We start from the raw sequence: 20,777 nt of genomic DNA, 5'->3' as shown, positions 1-20,777 counted from the left end.
GTATGATGTTCCGTAGTTGAATTTTAAATATCTCTCTGCCACTTTGAACAGGGTGATTGCACATGTGACTCCATTATCTTTCTGGTGGTAGACAAGCATGAGCTGACCCCAATTAGGATTTGCCCCACCATTTCAAGAATTTGACCCAGCTAAGATCACACTCCTCTAAACATTATAATTACCAGACAGTCTCTTGGTACCTATTGAATTTGTTACTGAATTCTTACCCTGTTTGTTATTGTTATATTATATGTACACTAAGATTTTGAGTACGTTTCTCTGCATTTTGGCTTTGTCCTATATTTCACAAATCTAATTTATATTCAATCGTTGGTTGTTCCATAGACCTCTGCTAAAATAAATACTTATCAGCAACATAAATATTGAATATGATTAAAGTCAAATTCATTTCTTCTCTAAATTTTCACCAATACACAGTTTTAGAAGTTTTACAAAAGTTGTGATCAATATAGGACAGCTGATGTCACCATTGTGTAGAACATAGCACTTTTTGTACTGTACAAGATAATTTTTTAAAGGAGAGTCCTTATTTTAAAGCATAAAAGTAGAGAAAAGTAAAAAGTGGAAAACAGAAATGATAAAAATTGCATTTAAAAAGAAAAGGCTGCTTATGCTCAGGCCATTTGCAAAAATAATAATTTAGTAATTTAAACCAACTTGCAACATATGTATTATATTCCAAATGTGTTTGCATATTCACAGTGAAATATTTGATGATGTATCAGAGACAGTCCAAAAAATGGTCAAAATTATCATTCATTACACAACATTCAGGCTGAATGTTTACTCAATGAGCAATTATGGATTTAATCTCTACGATTGGTTTTCCTCTAGTATTACTTGCCAGAATATTTAAAATCAGGTAGTTCTGCGGCTTTGTCAGGAAAAGAAAGTGATATTTATACATGGAAATGGTTCATACATAAATATCTCGTAATGAAATACACAACAGAGTAGACAAACTGAAATTATTCCTCTCTCCTGCCAGTCTGTAGTTTTCTATTAGTTTTTACCACATATAATCACATTCTGTGTGATTACATAGCTTACATAATAAGGTGTAGTCAATAAGTCCAAAACTAATCTGTTGCAACAGGTATAAGAAATAAAATAACATGTTTAAAAGTGACGTTCTCTAGGGACCCATAAGAATCCTACATAATTTAAATTTTTCATAAGAGAATACAATTGGGGTAGTCATTCCACTGGTAATATTGAAATGATTTACTTAAATAAGAATGGTCAAATTCTTTGGTCTATCCACTTCAACTGAATATTAGTGCAGGAACTTAAATAAGACAATGTTAATAATTGCCCATGATTCTAGCAATTGATTTTAGAAGACAGTGATAAATGCTTTGCTATCCTTATTCCAAATCAAACGGTCTTGTGTAGAGTTTCCCCATCTAGAGTCTCAGATTCTGCTAAGTGTTTTTGAGAAAAAGACACCCCTCCCCACCCCGTTAGGGCATATGTACTGTTTTCAGTCTCACAAAGCCTCCAGCCTATATAAAAGCCATACACAAGCTATACACAGATACTCATAAAATTTGTAAATGCACCGCTCAAAATGTTCTTTTTATTTACCACCCTCACATCATCTTTCGCATTCTGATAGAAGGCTAAAAACTATTTCATTGGTAGTAATTTTGGTAGATTAAAGAGGCTTAGGGGCACCTGGGTGGCTCAGTTGGTTAAGTGGCCAACTTCAGCTCAGGTCATGATCTCACAGTTCATGAGTCCGAGCCCCGCATTGGGCTCTGGGCTGACAGCTCGGAGCCTGGAACCTGCTGTGGATTTTGTGTTTCTCCCTTGCTGTCCTTTCCCCTGCTCACACCGTGTCTCTCTTTCTCTCAAAAAATGAATAAATGTTAAAAAATTTTTTAAAAACTATCTCATTCAAAAAAAGGTTTACCTCAACAGAGGTTTATAGCTGATTAATACGACATGGCCAATTTCATGAGATTGCTTCCTTGAATAGCACAGCACATATTCAGCAATGCTACCCATGTACCAGTTTGTACTATGTAACAGCCACTTGGTAAATAGTAATGTAGTAGTCTTGAAAGAGTTAATATTCCAAACAATCTACAAAATAATTTGTACACTGGAAAATCAGGCATAACTGATGAAATACTTGAATTTTTAGAGAAAGAAACATACTTAGCTAAGGACTTCCTACTCATTAATATTACAGTGAGGAAGCCAGTGATAATATTTTGAATTTTTAAAAGACTTCTACAAGGAGATGCCATTAGAGGAAACCTGAGACTTTGCCTTTGATCTTTACAAGTTGCTTTTTCATTGTCAGTATTTTAAGTAGCTAGTATTCCAGAGTAGTGAAGAAAAACATTTCAAGATTTTCAAGTTGCATACATAATTTTCAGGTGAGATATTGTACTTGGCAGACAACTTTTAAAGGGCACAGTTTCTATTCAGTATTTTTGGTATTGTATAAATTAAGAAATAAAATTCTATAAAGAGCAAAAGAATATACAGGTGGCAATATGGTAATTCATCCCTGGCATTAATAAGTGTCATACATTTAAAAAAAAGTTTAGCTACCATGGTTAATGTTTTTGAGGTTCAATTATTTGAAATTTGGAACATGGATTTAAAAATTATCTCTATAGTTTAGTGTTGGTTCTGACTAGAATATTTACACATAAATGACTTGATGAGTAAAGTTTTATAGATAAACACACATAGGCGCACACACTTCACTCTGTACCCCCACCACAAACCATGAATTAATGTTTCCCAAATATATTTGATGAAAAGAGTTAACAGAGGAACTTTTAAAACAATTGATAGAACTTTCTAAGGAGAGTCTTACTATCTAGATATAGAGATATTAGCAAATATATCAGATCACTTTTTGTCTTATGTATATAATTGCAAATCACCAACTCTTTCTCTTTTGTAACAGTTTTGTTGCAGAACTTTATTTATTTATTTTTTAAAATATTTTTATTTATTTCTAGGAGAGAGAGAGAGAGACAGCGTGAGCAGGGGAGGGTCAGAGAGAGAGGGAGTCACAGACTGAAACAGGCTCCAGGCTCTGAGCTGGCAGTCAGCACAGAGCCCGACGCGGGGCTCGAACCCATGAACCGCGAGATCATGACCTAAGCGAAAGTCGGACGCTTAACCGACTAAGCCACCCAGGCGCCCCAGAACTTTAAAACACAAGAAAACATGTCTCTAATTTCCTGCAAAGCCCTCCAGTAACAAACCCCATGGTGGTCCTGAATAGCTTTTTGGAGTAAATGAGAGCCATAGTTTATGAAACCACAGTTTACCTGTGCATTTTTTCTTCTCCTAGACTTTCAGGATTATTAGGGCAATCAAATACTGAAATGAATTATTAAAGAATATTGTTTTGAAATATTTATAAAAGAAAAGCTATCTGGTTCAGATATTTACTTGCTGAAGTAGATTATCAATCTAAAACACATTCAGCACTATACCTAAGGTTCTATAGCTCTTTGATTCTTTGTAAATTTTAACTAAATTCATTAGATGACTTTATAAATTAAAAAAAAAAGTTATTCTTGAGAGAGAGAGAGAGAAAGAGATGCGAGCAGGGGAGGGGCAGAGAGAGAGGGAGATACAGAATCAGAAGCAGGCTCCAGACTCTGAGCTGTCAGCACAGAGCCCAATGTGGGGCTTGAACCCACGGACCCCAAGACCATGAACTGAGCTTAAGTCAGATGCCTAACCAATTGACCTACTCGGGCACCCCTAGATGACTTCATAATTAACATAGATCAATTCAAAACAACTTGTCAGTGACATGAATAATAATCTTTAGTGACAAAATAAGAAGCCAGTGTCTAATGAAATCAAATAGAATTTTATATTTAGCTATTGCTTTCAAATACTATGGTTATTGAGATCTGAAAAAGAGCTCTATCATCCGTTTTGCTCTTTATCTAGTTGAATATGCAACTCTCAATAGAAAGAGACCTCATTTAGAATCATGACTAGTTACCCAATGCTACCACTGCCAACTGAAAACTTTGCTGTGGTTTGTTGCTGATGTGTTGTTATTCCTTGATTTATTTTCAGCCTCTTGCTGTGCAATGAATCAATCATTCCACTTCTCTCTTTTTCCTCCATTTGCTTGTTTATGACTACGACACATCATTTGTTTTCCTACAAGGAATCTTCAAAAAGTGGAGGAAAAAGGCAAATGCTCTACGACACTCATTTGCAATAAAAGATAAGTTTGTGCACTCTTTCTCCACATGAATATATTTAGCACTTTTATTTAAAATCACTGCCTGCCCACGCCCCTGTCCCTGAACCATATTCTCTAATGAACATATAACTCTGTGTTCTGTATTTCTCTTCATAAGCAGAATTAGAGACTTATTCCAAAGGCTGATCACACAGGAGCTCATAAACTAGAGACAACCTCATAAAAGTGCAAGTTTCTCAGCTACCCTGCGCTTCTAGGCATCTGTCAAGACAGAAGCAAACATGAAGATCAGTAAGACCTTGAGCAGTGTGTACATCTTGCCAGTAATGGCTTTGTTTTTTAAACAGAGTCCACTTTCATTAGGTTATTGTTGTTCATTAGTGGAGAGGGTTTGCATTTAACCCTATCTGCGGCATCATTAGAACTATACACAAAGAACATTCTGGCTGTACACAGTGAGACTATAATTCTTCTGTATTCCTTTCTGAAATTTTGGTTCAGGAGCCCATATATAATTGCATTGAGGCAGCTGTTGAAATATGCCATATAGTAACTGGCCACAAATAGCCACTCTGGGATCCTGGGTACCATGCTGGCAGGGTCTGAAGCCACAGCCAGACCAATAAAATTGAGAGGAGCCCAGCAAATGGCAAAAAGCACGAAGACCACAAACATGGTGACAAAGTTCCTGAAGTCCTGCGGTTTCATTTTGGGTTTATTGTTAGGTTTCACCCTCCGTCTGACCTGAAGAACCAAGATCCATATTCTAAGGTAGCAGAAGATGACTATGGTCATGGGAACCAGGAAGTGGAAAACCACTACCGCTATCGTGTAGGCAGAGCTGACAGACTGTGCAAACGTGCAGGAGTAGATCCTCGGGTCGTACTGCAGGGTGCCGGTCCGCAAGTTGGGCATGATTGCCACGAGTGTCAGTGTCCATATCAGGAGCACATAGCAGAGGGAATTCTTGTTACTGTACAGCTTGTCGTACTTGAGACTGTGGCAGATGTAGCAATAGCGGTTAATGGCAATTCCAGTGATATTAAATACTGAGCCAATGACACTCAAGCCCATCAGGAAGCCACTAATTTGGCAGTGCAGAGGTCCCAGATTCCACCCGTTGTTAAATATAGACATCAGCACTAAGGGGTACGGGTACACGGCTACCACCAGATCTGCAAGTGCAAGGCTCACCACAAATACATTTCCTAAAAGAGAAAGGTTTAGAAAATAGAGGTTATTAGCAGTTTTCTATGGATTGCATTGGTTTACTTTCACAGTTATTTTTGCTTAAAGAGCTGTTTAACTCGGTTAACCTGGCATCACGGCAACTGCCATCTTCTAAATGAAATGGAGGCCTCCATTCTCACCAGGAAGTAAGCCCACCGTTGCCAGTGTCAAATCAATTCCGCTGTTCACAAATTCCCACATCCCTAAAACAAGGCATATTCCATGTCAAAAAACTGAGTTTTTTGAACGATTTGGTTCTCTTGTAATTTAAAAAAAAACCCGAGCTCAATATATTCCTGTTAGGTGTTTTGTTCTAGAATATTCTACATGACCTGAGAAACCTCATGTCACTCTTTTTCTCAAGAGATACATGACTTCCCTCAGTTCTGAGCTTTCTGTCCCTCTGCTTCTCCAGTCACTCTCAAATGGGCCTCCAACTCATGTTATTGGGAAGTAATAAATCCTTGACCACAGTATAATAGTGAAAAGACAAAGGGTTCTTTCATCAACTATCTGGGTTAGAATATTGGCTTCACCCCTTCCTAGATTATCTCACCAAATGTCAACTTCCTCTTCTCTAAGATGGGGATACTGATAGTATCTTCTTCATAAGGGGATGATGAGCATAAATTGAGATAGTCCATGTCAAGTACCGAGCACTATCTGTCACATAAGTGCTTGACAAATGTTGTGGGTATTCTACAACTCTCCCCTCAGTCCCAAGGAAAAGGTAGGAGTACTTTAAATTACATAAAGAACTTAAGGTACAAAAAGTGAACTGTATATATTTTCTATATTAATAACACACTTTAAAGTATAAAAACAAAGGACTCTAGTTGAATTTTAAAAGATATTCTGTAAGGAGATTCTTTACTGTTTTGGCTCCTTTTGCCTTTGTTTCTTACTATTCTTTCTGCCTTGATTGGCTCCTCTCTAATTTTTAAAATAGTACCCATTTTCTCAAATCCATCTTAAATAGAAGTCCCCAAAGCCTTTACTTATTTGCCCAACTATATGGAAAACCTTCCTCTTTCGAAGGCTTCTAAATCACATTTTTATACCACATTTAATTTGGATTAAATTATGATAAATTTCATTCAGTAAAACCTTACTAAATGCATTTAATAGGTGCTGGGGAAACAGAAATGAACAGACAGGGATTTTATGAGCCTCAAGCTTAGAAAACAAGATAGAAAGAAGCACAAGAGTTATGTACAGAAAAGGAGGCAGCAAGGAATGGAGTGAACAAGAAATAAGTGGGAAGGAGCATTCCAGGAGGAATGACCATATATTTTGCCTTTTACTATCTTTGTGAACTTTACTTTACTATGGTTTCATACTGTAGTACCCTAAAAGTGTGTCCCCCTCATAACTGTATCTTGAACGGTTCACCCGGGTGAGACTTTTGCTCAGCGAAGTTTCTGTCTGATTAATTTTATTCCGCATCCCTCCAAAAATTGCAAAGAAGTGAAGTAAAACAGCAGTTGTGGCTGAAAAAAAGGCATGGATTTGCTATTTAAGTAGGAATTTCAGATAAATTGTTGTAAATACAACTTCTTCAAAAACTGGTTATACTAAGCCAAATTAAAGCAATAAAAGCAAATTTATTTTTCCCCATAGAACAATTCCAATCACCAATGAAATATTTAACTTCCAAAGTCGGCATGTTTTAATGAATTTTTAACTCAAAATGTGTAATACTTTAAAAATATGTACAATATATGAAATTCAGCTATAAATTGTCATCGAAGCAGTACATTTTTACCCAGAACCTCATGATGACAAACGGACATAGATTTATTTTTAAAGAGCTTAAAAATAAGATCATAAAAAGTGTCATAGATTTGTTTCATAGCATTCATCCTCTGCTCCATTTAGTTTATAGCAATTATGCTTCTTTTTTGTTTAAGCCATTACATTAATTAAGTCATTCATTTCATTTTCTTTGAACTAATCACATTTTACCAGAGTTGGGAGGAAAAAAAAAAAAAAAGCCTGAGACTCTTTGTAAATGCGGATGATAGGTATCTCAGCTGGAAGCTTTATCACATCTGTGATGTGTGTGTAAAGTGTGTGCATACTGGGGAGAAGAATGATGAGGTAAGAGTAATTAACTTAATCATGATCATACACATTATAAAATCATCTGTTTCAGCTCTGTGTATGTCCAGATAGATAGCCATCTATCCATTTTTACAGACATCCAACCCTCTACACAGCCAGCATAACAATGCATCCTAAAATTTCAGTAATTCCTGTTAGTGACTAGCAATTCCTCCTCTGTTGGCTTTACTTCCAATCCTTGGCCCAGAGGAACTGTAGACTCACAGGATATTAAGAAGGAGAGAAATACTAGCGATCATGCAGGGTAATTCCTACTTTTTAGAGATGAGGAAAACTGAGAAATAGGGAATTCAACCCAAAGAAGTCATACCATTAATGCAAGATTGCAACAGCGCTGTTTATTTGTTAATGTCACTCGACACATTTCCAGAAGAAAGTTCCTATGGCCAGAAAGAGGTGAGCGTTAGATATGGGGCCCTCTGGCCAGGCTGGCTCTGGCTTAGAGCCTCGTCAGGCCTAATTCTAAAAAAAGCATCTTAGAACCAGAATGAGGGGAGGGGAAGGCAATTACAGGTCTCTATACCGGTAAGAAGAAGAAACCAGTAACAGCCTCACATTGATTAAAGACACAGGCAAACTATAAAATGGTGAGCAAACAGTCATTCTGGTGAATAAAACCTTAAATTGTAAGTGGAATATGGCACTGATGTGAATAAAATCAGATAGCAGACAGCTAAAGAGTTGCTTTGTCTAAACTGCTTCCTTCAGAAGTAGTCAGGGGACTTCCCTCTGGGAATGGCCAAAGCAAGGTGTCACTGCTTTTCTATTTATAAGTAGTTCCCTTCTTCTTACCGTCTTCCCACACCTCAGGCCATTAACTCCACTAGGGCAGTGCCCATCTTACACATCTTTCTCCCTCTACAACAGGATCTGGTGCAGAGTTGTGTCTTGAATCAAACTGTAGAGTGGGTTTACTAAGCTGAAAGGGCATCTGAATGCAGGGTTTCAGGGTTTTCTATTTCCCGGCAGAGACAACTTGCATGAGATGTAAAAGGTGGAAGGGAAGTAGTCAAGTCCTCTGTGCACTGCGAGGTCAGTGTACGGCACCAGGCACTGTGGGGGCTCTGGCTCTCTCACTCCTGTCCACTGGCCTGCGGTGAGAGTGGCCGATGCAGGATGCCCACAGCGTCTCTTCCTCCTTCTCTGAGCTCCAGCCTGGCTTGGAAAATGGGAGAGACTGAAAAGAGTTCTGTTCATCCTCCTGGGTTCCAGTCCTTCCTCTAAGGATCTCCTGTGCCCTTGCTTTCCTCTTGACATCCATCTTTTCTTCTCAGGTGCCTCATCTGTAGACTGTCGGCTTATGATGGTTAATTTTATATGTCAGCATGACCAAGTCGTGGGATGCACAGGGAGCTGGTTAAACATCACTTGTGGGGTGTGTCTGTTAGGGCATTTGAATGAACAGAGGAAATTGGCATTTGAATGTAAGTGTCCTAGCCAATCCATTAAGGGCCTGACTAAAAGAAAAAAGTTGAAGGGAAGGGAAAGTCGGTCTCTCTCTGCCTGCCTTCTTAGGCTGGAACATCAGTCTTCTCTGTGTGTAGACTGGAGTGACAGAACAGGTGGTCTTGGGATTCAGACCAAAACTACCCCAGTTCTCCTGGGTCTCCAGCTTATACATGGTAGACTGAGGGACTTTTCAGCCTCCATAGTCAAGCAAGCCAGTTCTTGCTAATAAACCTAGTAAGCCAGTGTCATATTATAGAATATATAATATGTTAATATAATAGATATATTACTAAACTAATAGAATATTCTATTCTGAATAGAAATATACTAACATGCTAATAGAATATGTATTCTATTATTCATTCTATATATTACATATCTTACTGCTATATATACAATATACTATTTTCTGAATAGAATATATATGAATATATTACTAGAATATATATATTCTATATAATATATATATATTATGTATATATATATTCCATTGGTTCTGTTTCTCTGAAGCACCCTAATACAAGGCCCTAGCACCAGACACAGAAGCAATCAGCTTCAACTGAATTGTTTAATCAGCTCCTATAATTGCTCTACTGATTTTGTTTGTCAAATTGATTGAACCCTGACTGATACTAGAAGTAGACCAAGAACCTTAAGGAGGGTTTTTCTCTATCAGTTCTTGGTTGCCTGGATTTAGTTCTCTAATGGCATTAGATTTGAAGGCATTAAAAACCTCATTTCCAGTAGAACACTGGTAGTTCATGGTGTACAGTGTCAAAACAGTTACTTAAATTACAGGCTGTATTCATCTTCCAAGGTGAAGAACAAGTTGGTTCACCACACTCCTACCACTAAATACACACACACACACACACACACACACACACACCCAATTTTGACATGCTACACCAATCTGTTTACTGAGCAACCCAAGAAAATATTTTGAAGGCTGTTTTACCATTTGACTATTCTGATCCAATGGTGTTTGAATTATTTGTGGTAAATCTGGATGATGTAAGGCTCCCTTAGCACGCCTATATGAGTGACTTATAACTATAGACACTTAGTGTTTTGTAACAAATCTATGCTATCCTTTGCAGACTAGAATTCCCCTTTAGAGGAACAGTTATTGACTTGTTACTCAGCCACAGAGAGTTTGAAAACTTGACCACGTACCACCAAGTGACCGTGTGATCTGAAAGACCCCTAATGGACTATGTATTGTCTGACCCACTAAAATCACCAAGTTGGCATGCACAGTACCAAACAGAAATGGTGTAGACAAAATCTGGCTCAAGCACATATTGACAGCACAAGTAATGGATGGGCAAGTGTCATAGATGCCCATGGCCCACATTCCTACCACACTGCCATCTTTTTCTCAACTTGCGCCTATAGCCTCATGAGGAGTCCCCTTTGATCAATTAGTAAGGAAGAAAAAAACTTCTGGCATGCTTTACAGATGGCTTTTCATGAGAGGCCAGTGCTGCCCCAAATTGGATGTTGCATTACTACAGGCCAAATATACCCAGTGAACAGAACTGCAAACTGGTTGTTGATTTTGCCGGAAAAGAGAGATGGCCACAGGTACACATTTATATTGGTTTACGATCAGTGTCTAATGGTATAGCTAGATGGTCAAGGAGTGGAAGGAAGGGGTTTAGAACACTGATAACACAGGAATCTGGAGAAAGAGTAGGAGCACAGGCCTCCCCGAATGGGCGATAAGTATGAAGATACTTGTGTCCCATACAAACAGTCACCAAAAGCAACCTCAGCAGGAGTATCTAGGGGTTTTTGTTTGTTTGCCTTTTTGGTTTTTTTGTGTGGGGATCTTAATGATACAACCTATGTCCACGTTGTTCAGCCACCACTGTCCCCGACCACTAAGCTCACAAAGTTATGCACCAGAAACAGCAGTTACTGATGGGCCCGGCAGCCCAGAGAACTGCTCATTAAAATGATCTGGTTATAGCCACTGCTGACCTGCTGTGTCTACAACCTGTCAACAGCAGAGGCCACCACCGATACGGCACCATTCCCCAGGAATATCAGCCAGGCAATAGAGGCAGATTGACTACATTGGACCACTTCCATCATCGAAGGGGAAGTACCTTGTTGGCAGTGGAACAGAGTATATTCTGGATCTGGATTTGCCTTCCATACTCTTAAATCTTTCACCAATCTGACATCCATAGACTTAGAAGATGCCTTTGTCTTTGTTTATGGTAAAACACTGCTTCTGAGGGAGGGACTCAATTTCCAGCAAATGAAGCAAGGCAGTGTGGTAGAATGACTTTTGAAGGTTAGTTCCAGCACTAGCAGAATGAGCCTAAGGTAATGTCCCCCAGGGTGTAGTGTGTGTTCTAAATCAGTGACTAGATTCATGGATCAGAAAATCAAGGGTGGAAATGGTCATTTTTCTTCTCCTAAGTGATACCCTAGCAAAACATTTGCTTCCTGTCCTCACAACTGTGGGTTCTGTCCTAAAGTCTCAGTCCCCAAGAGAGGAATGACTGCTCCACCAAGAGGCATAACAATGGTTTCCCTAAACTGGAAGTTGAGACTGCCACTTAGCTACTTTGGGCTCCTCTTGGGGAATCAATAGACTACGAAGGAGCTCACTGTCCTGAAGTGGGTGATTAATCCTGATTATCAAGGGGAAACTGGGTTATTACTACACGGTAGGATCAGTGATGCGTGGCTCTGCAATACAGGAGCTCCCCGGAGCACCTTGATAGTGTCACACCCTGTGGTAAAAGTCAGAGGAAAACCAAGCAGTCCAATTGCGGCAGGAATGCCAGTGTGGGGAACTTGAGGAAGGAAAGTTTGAGTCACCTGACAGGCAAGAAATCTCTCTCCCTAAACCGTATGGAGTTCGCACCTTGAGTTTGTCTTTGTCGACACGTTTCTACAGCTCTAGCTATCTTATTCCTACTTTCGTAATAATTAAATCTGTGCAATGATGTAATCTGAGGAGAATTCATTTCCATATGTGGACCCCCTTCAACACGCTGGCTGGGGGAGCCGGTGAGTGGCAGGCTGGTCTCTGGGTTGTTTCTTACATCTTCTCTGTGTCACAGGTCTTGGAGTAGATGCTGCCGGTGCATTTTTCAAGTCCCTCTGCCAGGCTGGTGGGTGCCCTTATCCATGAAATTTTGATGAAGGTTGGGTGCTTCCAATTAGTTGCACCTGCACTCTCCTCCAGAGACTTGCCCTCGGTTGAGTAGACAGTGAATGGCCAATTGACAATGGAGCACAAAAGCCCAGCCCCTTCGCCTTTAGTGGCTGCAACTTTGTGGTTGCATTTACACCCAGAGGCCTCGGCTTCTCAGATCAGGCAAAATGTACACTTCAGCTGAGGCCCGTCCTTGCTTGAGTCTCCCTGCCCGAGTCGGCATCCCTCACCCACCGCACATCTCTCCTGAGAGCACTCCCTCGACAAAGCTCGATCAGCGAAGCACGAGCATGAGCATGCTAGCTCCCTCTCAGGTTCTGTTTCTAGGCAACCTGAGGTAGACGCCCAGCTCTGTGATGCAGTTAGGTGGTTTTCTGCAGAAGTCAGCCACTTCTCAGATAAAAAAAAAAAAAATACTTACTGTGCGATCTTACAGAAACAAACCAACCAGCCATATTGTGTAGAAGTTCCAGACTTTAAATGTTTTCTGGTATTGCTTATTTTTTAAGCTTATTTATTTTATTTTAAGTTTATTTATTTATTTTGAGAGAGAGAGTGCCCTCACAAGTGGGGAAAGGGCAGAGAAAGAGGGAGAGACAGAAAATCCCAAGCAGGCTCCACACTGTGAGCCTGACGCAGGGCTCCAGTTCACGAACCATGAGATCACGACCTGAGTTGAAATTAAGAGTCAGATGCTTAACTGACTGAGCCACCCAGATGCCCTCGTATTGCTTTTCAATCCTTTCATCCTTGTTATATGTACACACGTTTCCAACATCAAAGCAATACATGACCCCACCCATGTGTATAAAAGTCTGTCTCCCTCTAAAGACCTCTTGAGGGCCATGACTGCAAGCACACAGTGCCTGCTGCAGAGCAAATGCTTGGGGACAGTTTTCTGGGTGAACAAATGTTCCCTTAAGCCTCTCAACTCCACTTATACAAAGGTAGAAATCAGTTCCTTTTTTTTTTTTTTTTTTTTTTTTGCTCTTATTTGCCAGGATGTTGGTTTTCTCAACAGGCCAGTATTCATTCCTTCTTTTATTCCAGCCTGGAATTGAACTTGGAAAGCAAGATTAGACCCACTGAATTATTGTTCATAATTAAAAATATAACACCCTGGCTGTGCCTGAATTGTGCCTAACATCAAAGAGATAAAGACCAGTTTAAACAGGGAAAAATTATACTTTGGCTACTCTTGAAAACATTTTTCATTTGTTTCACACAACAAATCCATAGATTCAGATCTAAGAAGTCTTGCTTAAAGAAGCAGCTATCTATTTTGCATATCAGAGCTCACAGGCAGTGCCTTACATTCTTAAGTTCCAAAGACTATATTTGAGAAATGTGTCTTTTCAGATTATTAGAGGCAGGGTGCACCCTAAGTTTAGAAACAAACACATCTGCATTCAGATCCTGGCTGTGACACTTGCTAACCACCCTCGGGTAAGTCATAGCTTCTCAGAGTCTCAGGCTTCTAATATGTTATAAATCAGGTCATAATACCCATGGTGAGGATTTGAGAGCACGCATAGAACATGTTTGACTTTGGATAAATATTTATTCCTTCTCTTCCACCGAGATGAAATCCATGTGTTGTGCTTCATGGAAAGTTCCTCCCGGGTCAGAAAGCCCTGGCTGAGGGACATCTCTTCCGGCAAGGACTCTTCTCCCAATCACTACCATCTTGCAGGGCTCTCCCCGGACAAATAGACCTCCTTTTATACCTTCTGGCGACCAGCCCTTTCCTTCCCCCTCAAGTGTCTCCTCTCTTTTGCCTTCCCACCTGTTGTAAAGTCACCTTCCTGGAATGCTTGGATCCTACCTACACCGCATTGCGGAAACTTCTCTCCAGGCAGCAGTGACATTCTTAATGAGCCTTCATTCAGCCTTCATCCTTTTTATGGTCCTGAACTAATACCTCGTCCATGTCAACCTGTCCGTATACTACCCTGTGCGAATAGTGGAAGATACTCTGCATGTGATACCTGATCACACCTTAGAATTTTGCTGTTTTGCCTCCTTGACCCCGCTTGCCTCCCTGGCTCTTGAGTCTTGTCTGCATCTCACTGCCTTCCAGGTTCTACTTCTTACCTTGGCCTTGACTCTTTAATACTGGAAACATAGTTGACTGATGGCTTGTCTTGCCTGTTCCGTTACTATACCATATACGCAATAAAAGAGACTAAGAAGACTTCAGCATATAATAAAGTGACATACCCCTCTTGCTGTAGTTTGGTTTTCAGTTTTTAAAAGTGTGAAATCCTTCCAAAAACTCTCCTCATCTTCTCAATTTCATGACTCTCTTCTCAGAAGGCTGGTTTAGGGAGATGTTTGTACTATGTAAATATCCACATTACAGTCCCGTCGATTGAGCCTTTCCTGTATAAGCTAAACACAAACTACTGATGTCTGCGGGGAGCCCGGGAAGATGGCAGAGAGGAAGGACCCTGAGCTCACTCTGTCCCATCTTTACAACTAGACATCATCCACATCCAAGTCAGTCACCTGGAGAGCGACCTGAAGACTGGAAGGGCAGACCCTGGGCAACTACATCCATTCAGCTGCACCTGAAAGGTTAGGAAGGGCTGAAACGTGGATGGCACGGCTGCAGGACGGAGGGAGCCGCACGCATGGAGAGGGCAGAGCAATGGGCCCTCAGACCGGGGAGCTCACCTGGGGAAAACTAATCCCCATAAGGTTGGGCTATAAAAACCAAGGGGCTGACTTCCTTGAGCGTGTAAAACCAGTGAAGAGTTGGGAGTCGGCTGACTCCGCACTGGGCCAGTCAGGCACCAATGAGAGCCAAAAAAGAGACCCTTAAAGAGACACAGCCTGTGTGGAGAGGCAACATTTGTGAACATTTTTCACAGAATTGTGAAAAACATCCATTTGCACAACACTGGGTGCAACACTGGGAGGCGGAGAGGAGACAGATCTGCTGGTAACGATTTTGGAGTGTGTAGGGGACTTCTTTCAAAAGGTGGGAGCTGCAGGCTCCATGTCTCCCCCCCACACACCTCCCCTGCTCCCCAGCATGAACATAGCGCCACCTGAAGGAGGCAGGGCTGTACATGCGTGTGTAGCCTCAGCACTGGGCTCAGGGCAAATGTGGCAAAAGCCGTGCACGTGCCCCACTCGGCCACTGCAGCGCGCCTGGCTGCACATTCCCAGCCAGCACCGCAACCCGCGCCCCGATGCCGGGTGCGCAGCTGCCTCCACGCCCCAGGCCCAGCTGAGCGCTCGGCATACAGCCCTTCCCCCCCCCCCCCCCCGCCCCAGCCAAGGTGAATTCCGCTAACACGAGTGCCCCGTTCTCAGGGTCCCTGTAGACACGCATCCTCAGAGCTGGGCTGCCTGGGTCCCGCTAATACCACACAAAGCAACAACAGGCAAAGAGTCCATCCAGACGACTGCACGGAAAAGACAAGTGACTGAGACACAACAGCAGGGCGTATGCAACACACGTGGGACACTCTCCTGAAGTTCCACGTTCTGGTGGACAGGGGCCACCACGCTGCAGGGCACTCCAGGACCTCTTCTTCGTAAAGTCACTACTTTCAAAACAGAAGATACAGCTGCCTTTTTTTTTTTTTTTAACAGAGAAATAGGCACAGATAGGCAGACAAAATGAGGAAACAGAGAAATTTATCCCAAATGAATGAACAGGACAAGGCTACAACCTGAGATCTAGGGGAAACAAATATAAGGAACATGTCTGAGAGAGAATTTAAAGCAATGACCATAAGGATATTTACCAGAGTAGCACTACTCATATTAGACAAAATTGGCTTTAAAACAAAGACTGTAAGAAGAGAAAAAGATGAACAGTATATAATTATAATATAATGTAACATAATCTTCAATGAAAAATATAACAATTGTGAACATTTTTTAAATAGAATTTATTGTCAAGTTAGCTAACTTAGAGTGTATACAGTGTGCGCTTGGCTTTGGGAATGGAGGCGCATGATTCATCACTTACAACACCCAGTGCTCATCCCAACAAGTGCCCTCCTCATTGCCCATCACCCATTTACCCCTCCCCTCACCAACCCTCAGTTTGTTCTCTGTACTTAAGAGTCTCTTATGGTTTGCTTCCCTTTCTGTTAGTAACTATTTTTTCCCCTTCCCTTCCCCATGGTCTTCTGTTAAGTTACTCAATTCCACATGTGGATGAAATCATGTGTTATTTGTCTTTCTCTGACTGACTGACTTTACTTAGCACAATACCCTCCACTTCCACCCACAGTGTTGCAAATGGCAAGATTTCATCCTTTTTCATCGACAAGTAGCACTCCAGTGTGTGTGTGTGTGTGTGTGTGTGTGTGTGTGTGTGTGTGAGAGAGAGAGAGAGAGAGAGAGAGAGAGAGAGAGAGAGAGAGAGTGTGTGTGAGTGACTTCTTTATCCATTCATCTGTTGATGGACATTTGGGCTCTTTCCATAATTTGGCTATTGTTGATAGCATTGTTATAAACAGGGATACATGTGCCCCTATGAATCAGCACTCCTGTATCCTTTAGATAAATTCCTAGTAGTGTTATTGCTGGATCATAGGGCAATTCTATTTTTCATTTTTTGAAGAACCTCCATACTGTTTTCCAGAGTGGCTGCAGCAGTTTGCACTCCCACCAAAAGTACAGGAAGAATTCCCTTTCTCCACATCCTTGCCAACATTTTCTGTTTCCTGAATTTTTAATTTTAGACACTCTAACTGGTATGACATGGTATCTCATAGTGGTTTTGATTTGCAGTTCCCTGATAATGAATGATGTTGAGCATCTCTTCATGTGTCTGTTGGCCATCTGGATGTCTTCTTTAGAAAGGTGTCTATTGTGTTCTGCCCATTTCTTCACTGGATTAGTTGTTTTTCAGGTGTTGAATTTGGTAAGTTCTTGATGGATTTTAGACACTAACCCTATATCTGATATGCCATTTGCAAATATCTTTCCCCATTCCATCAGTTGCTTTTTAGTTTTGTAAATTGTTTCCTTTGCTGTGCAGAAGCTTTTTATCTGGATGAAGTCCCAATAGTTCATTTTTTCTTTTATTTCCCTTGCCTTTGGAGATGTGTCAAGTAAGAAGTTGCTGCGTTTGAGGTCAAAGAGGTTGTTGCCTGTTTTCTCCTCTAGGATATTGATGCTTTCCTGCCCCACATTTAGGTCTCGTCCATTTTGAGTTTATTTTTGTGTATGGTGTAAAAAAATGGTCTCGTTTCATTCTTCTGCATGTTGCTGTCCACTTCTCCCAGCACAATTTGCTAGAGACACTGTCTTTTATCCACTGGATGTTCTTGCCTGCATTGTCAAAGATTAGTCGGCCATACATTTGTGGGTCCAATTCTGGGTTTTCTATTCTATTCCATTGGTCTGTGTGTTGATTTTTGTGTCAATACCATAGTGTCTTGATGATTACAGCTTTGTAATACAGGCTAAAGTCCAGGATTGTGATGCCTCCACTTCTGGCTTTCTTTTTATTTATTTTTGTGTGTGAGAGAGAGCATGTATGGGAGAGAAAAGAGTGGAAGACATAAGTGAGACTCCTAACACAGAGATAAGGAATATCATAGCAAGGATAAAGGACTCAATCCTGATGGAATGAATAGCAGGATGAAAGAAGAAGAAAAACAAATTAATAATCTAGAAGACACAGTACTGGAAAGTAATCAAGTTAAACAAAAGAAAGAAAAAGAATTACACAAAATAAGTATAGACTTGGATAATGCAGCGACTGCATCAAACATAATACCATTCATGTTTTAGGAGAGAAGGAGAGAGAGAAAGAGGGAGGCAGAAACTGTATTTGAAGAAACAATAACTATAAACTTCCCTAACCTGGGGAAGGAAACAGGCATCCAGATCCAGGAGGCACAGAGAACTCTCATCAAAATCAACAGAAGCAGGCACCAAGGCATATTATAATTAAATTTATAAAACATAATGATAAAAATTTAAAAGCAGCAAGATAAAGAAGCCCTTAACTAACAAGGGAAAACTCATAAGGCTAGCTGGAGATTTTCCAGCAGAAACTTAGCACACCTGAAGGGAGTACTGTGATACATGCAAAATGCTGAATGGGAAAAATGTGCAGTCAAGAATACACTATCTAAGAAGGCTATCATTTAGAATAGAAGGAGATAGAAGAGTTTCCCAGACAAAAACTAAAGGAGTTTGTGACCACTAAACTAGCCCTGAAAGAAATAGTAAAGGGAACTTTTTGATTGGAACAGAGAGACCCAAAGTGGCAATATAAAGGTAGAAAACATAAAAGCAGTAAAAATAAATTTTTATGCAAAAAATCAGTCAAGGAACTAAGAATAACATATACCTAAAATGTGGGGAGGAAGAGAAAACAATAGGTTCACACTTAAATGACCATCAGCTTAGTTTAGACTGTGCAGAAGAGGTTGTACACAAACTTAATGGTAACCATATATTAAAATCCACTAAATATGTGAAAAATAAGAGAAAGTAATCCAAATACATAACTAAAGAGCATCCACGAAACATGAAAGAAATACAGGACAGGATCAGAGAAAATCTTCAGAAACAACCAGAAAACAAGTAATCAAATGGCAATAAATACATATATATCAATAATTACTTTGAATTTAAATGGATTAAACACTCCCATCATAAGACAGAGTGACAGAATGGATTAAAAAAAACAATGTCTATCTAAATACTTCCTATAAAATACTCATTTTAGACCTAAAGACACCTGGAGATTGAAAGTGAGAGGATGCAGAAATCTCTTTCATGCAAATAGATGTCAAAGGAAAGTTGGAGTAGCAATACTTATATTAGAAAATTGGGCTTTAAAACAAAAACTGTAGTAAGAGAAAATAAGAACACTATATAATACAATACAAATATAATCTTCGACAAGAATATGTAACAATTGTAAATATTTTTTAATGTTTATTTTGAGAGGCAGAGGGAGCATAAATGGCAGAGGGGCATAGAAAGAGGAAGAGAGAGAATCCCAAACAGGCTCTGCATTGCAACATGTAGCACAATCTCACAAACCCGCGAGATCATAATGTGAGCCAGCCTCAAGAGTCAAACGCTTAACTGACTGAGCCACCCAGGTTCCCCACAATTGTAAATACTTATGCACCCAACATAAAAGCGTCTGAATACATGAAACAGTTAATGACAAACATACAGGAACTAACTGATAATAATACAGTAATAGTAAGGGACCTTAACACCCCACTTACATCAATGGATAGATCATGTAAACAGAGCATCAACAAGGAAACAATGAGTTTGAATGACACACTGGAACAGATGGATTTAACAGATATTTCATCCTAAAACAGTAGAATACACATTATTTTCAAGTGCACATGGAACATTCTCCAGAATGGATCACATGTTAGGGCACAAAACCAGCCTCACTAAATTCAAGAAGATCCAAGTCATACTATGCATCTTTTCTGACCAGAAAACGATGAAACTAGAAATTAATTACAAGAAAAAATCTGGGTAGACCACAAATACATGGAGGTTAAGTAACATGTTACTAAACAATGAATGGGTCAACCAGGAAATCAAAGAACAAATAATGAAGTACATGGAAACACATGAAAATAAAAATACAATGATCCAAATGGTCCAAAGCCTCTGGGATAGAACACACATCGTTCTAAGAGGGAAGTTTATAGCAGTACAAACTCCTCACAAGTAGTAAGAAAAGTCTCAACTACACAACCTAACCTTGAACCTAAAGGAGCTAGAAAAAAGGAGTTAGAAATGAGGAAAACCTAAAAACAGCAGAAGGGAGCAAATAATAAAGGTAGAGCAGAGATCGATGATATAGAAACTAAAAACAAAGAAAAAAAAATCAATGAAACCAAAAGGTGGTTCTTCGAAAAAAAAAAATCAGTAAAATTGGTAAACTTCTAGCCAGACTTCTCAGGAAAAAAAAAAGAACTTAAATACTCAAATCACGTATGAAAGAAGAGAAATAACACCACAGAAATAAAATCATAAGAGAACAGTATGAAAAACTCTTATGCCAACAAATTGGACAACATGCAAGAAATGAAAAAATTCCTAGGGACATAAAAACTCACAAAACTGAAACAGGAGGAAATAGAAAATTTGAAAAGGCTGATAACCAGTATAGAAATTGAGTCAGTAATCAAAAAACTCCCAACAAACAAAAGTCCAGGAGCAGATGGCTTCACAGGTGCATTCTACCAAACATTTAAAAAGGAGTTAATACCTATTCTTTTTAAACTATTTCAAAAAAGAGAAAAAGAAGGAAAACTTCCAAATTAGTTCTATGAGGTCATTACCTTGATACCCAAACCAGATAAAGACACCAAAAAAAAAAAAAAAAAAAAGAATTACAGCCCAGGATCTATGGTGAACATAGATGCGAAAATTCTCAGTAAAATACTAGCAAACCAAATCCAAAATACATTTAAAAACTCCTTCACCACGATCAATTGGAATTTATTTTTGGGCTGGAAGGGTGGTTCAACATTTGCTAATCAAACAAGATACATCACATCAATAGGAGAAAGGGTAAGAAAAAAGCATTTGACAAAGTAAAACATCCAT

General features: G+C 39.8%; 1 protein-coding gene across 1 annotated transcript in view; it reads right to left on the bottom strand.

The window, feature by feature from the left end:
• Window positions 1-4,282: 4,282 nt before the first annotated feature.
• The window catches only part of MTNR1A (melatonin receptor 1A), a 31,209-nt gene continuing 14,714 nt past the window's right edge, over window positions 4,283-20,777 (bottom strand). Inside the window, exon 2 of the mRNA XM_039241221.1 lies at window positions 4,283-5,430. Within this exon, the coding sequence (XP_039097152.1) occupies window positions 4,562-5,430 (869 nt within the window). The 3' untranslated portion in view covers window positions 4,283-4,561. The remainder of the gene's footprint in view (window positions 5,431-20,777) is intronic.

The sequence above is a fragment of the Hyaena hyaena genome, unplaced genomic scaffold (assembly GCF_003009895.1).
Source record: "Hyaena hyaena isolate Hyena2069 unplaced genomic scaffold, ASM300989v1 scaffold_190, whole genome shotgun sequence".
NCBI lineage: Eukaryota > Metazoa > Chordata > Mammalia > Carnivora > Hyaenidae > Hyaena > Hyaena hyaena.
Note: the sequence above shows the minus strand (reverse complement) of the source record. Positions and strands in the feature narration are given on the sequence as shown.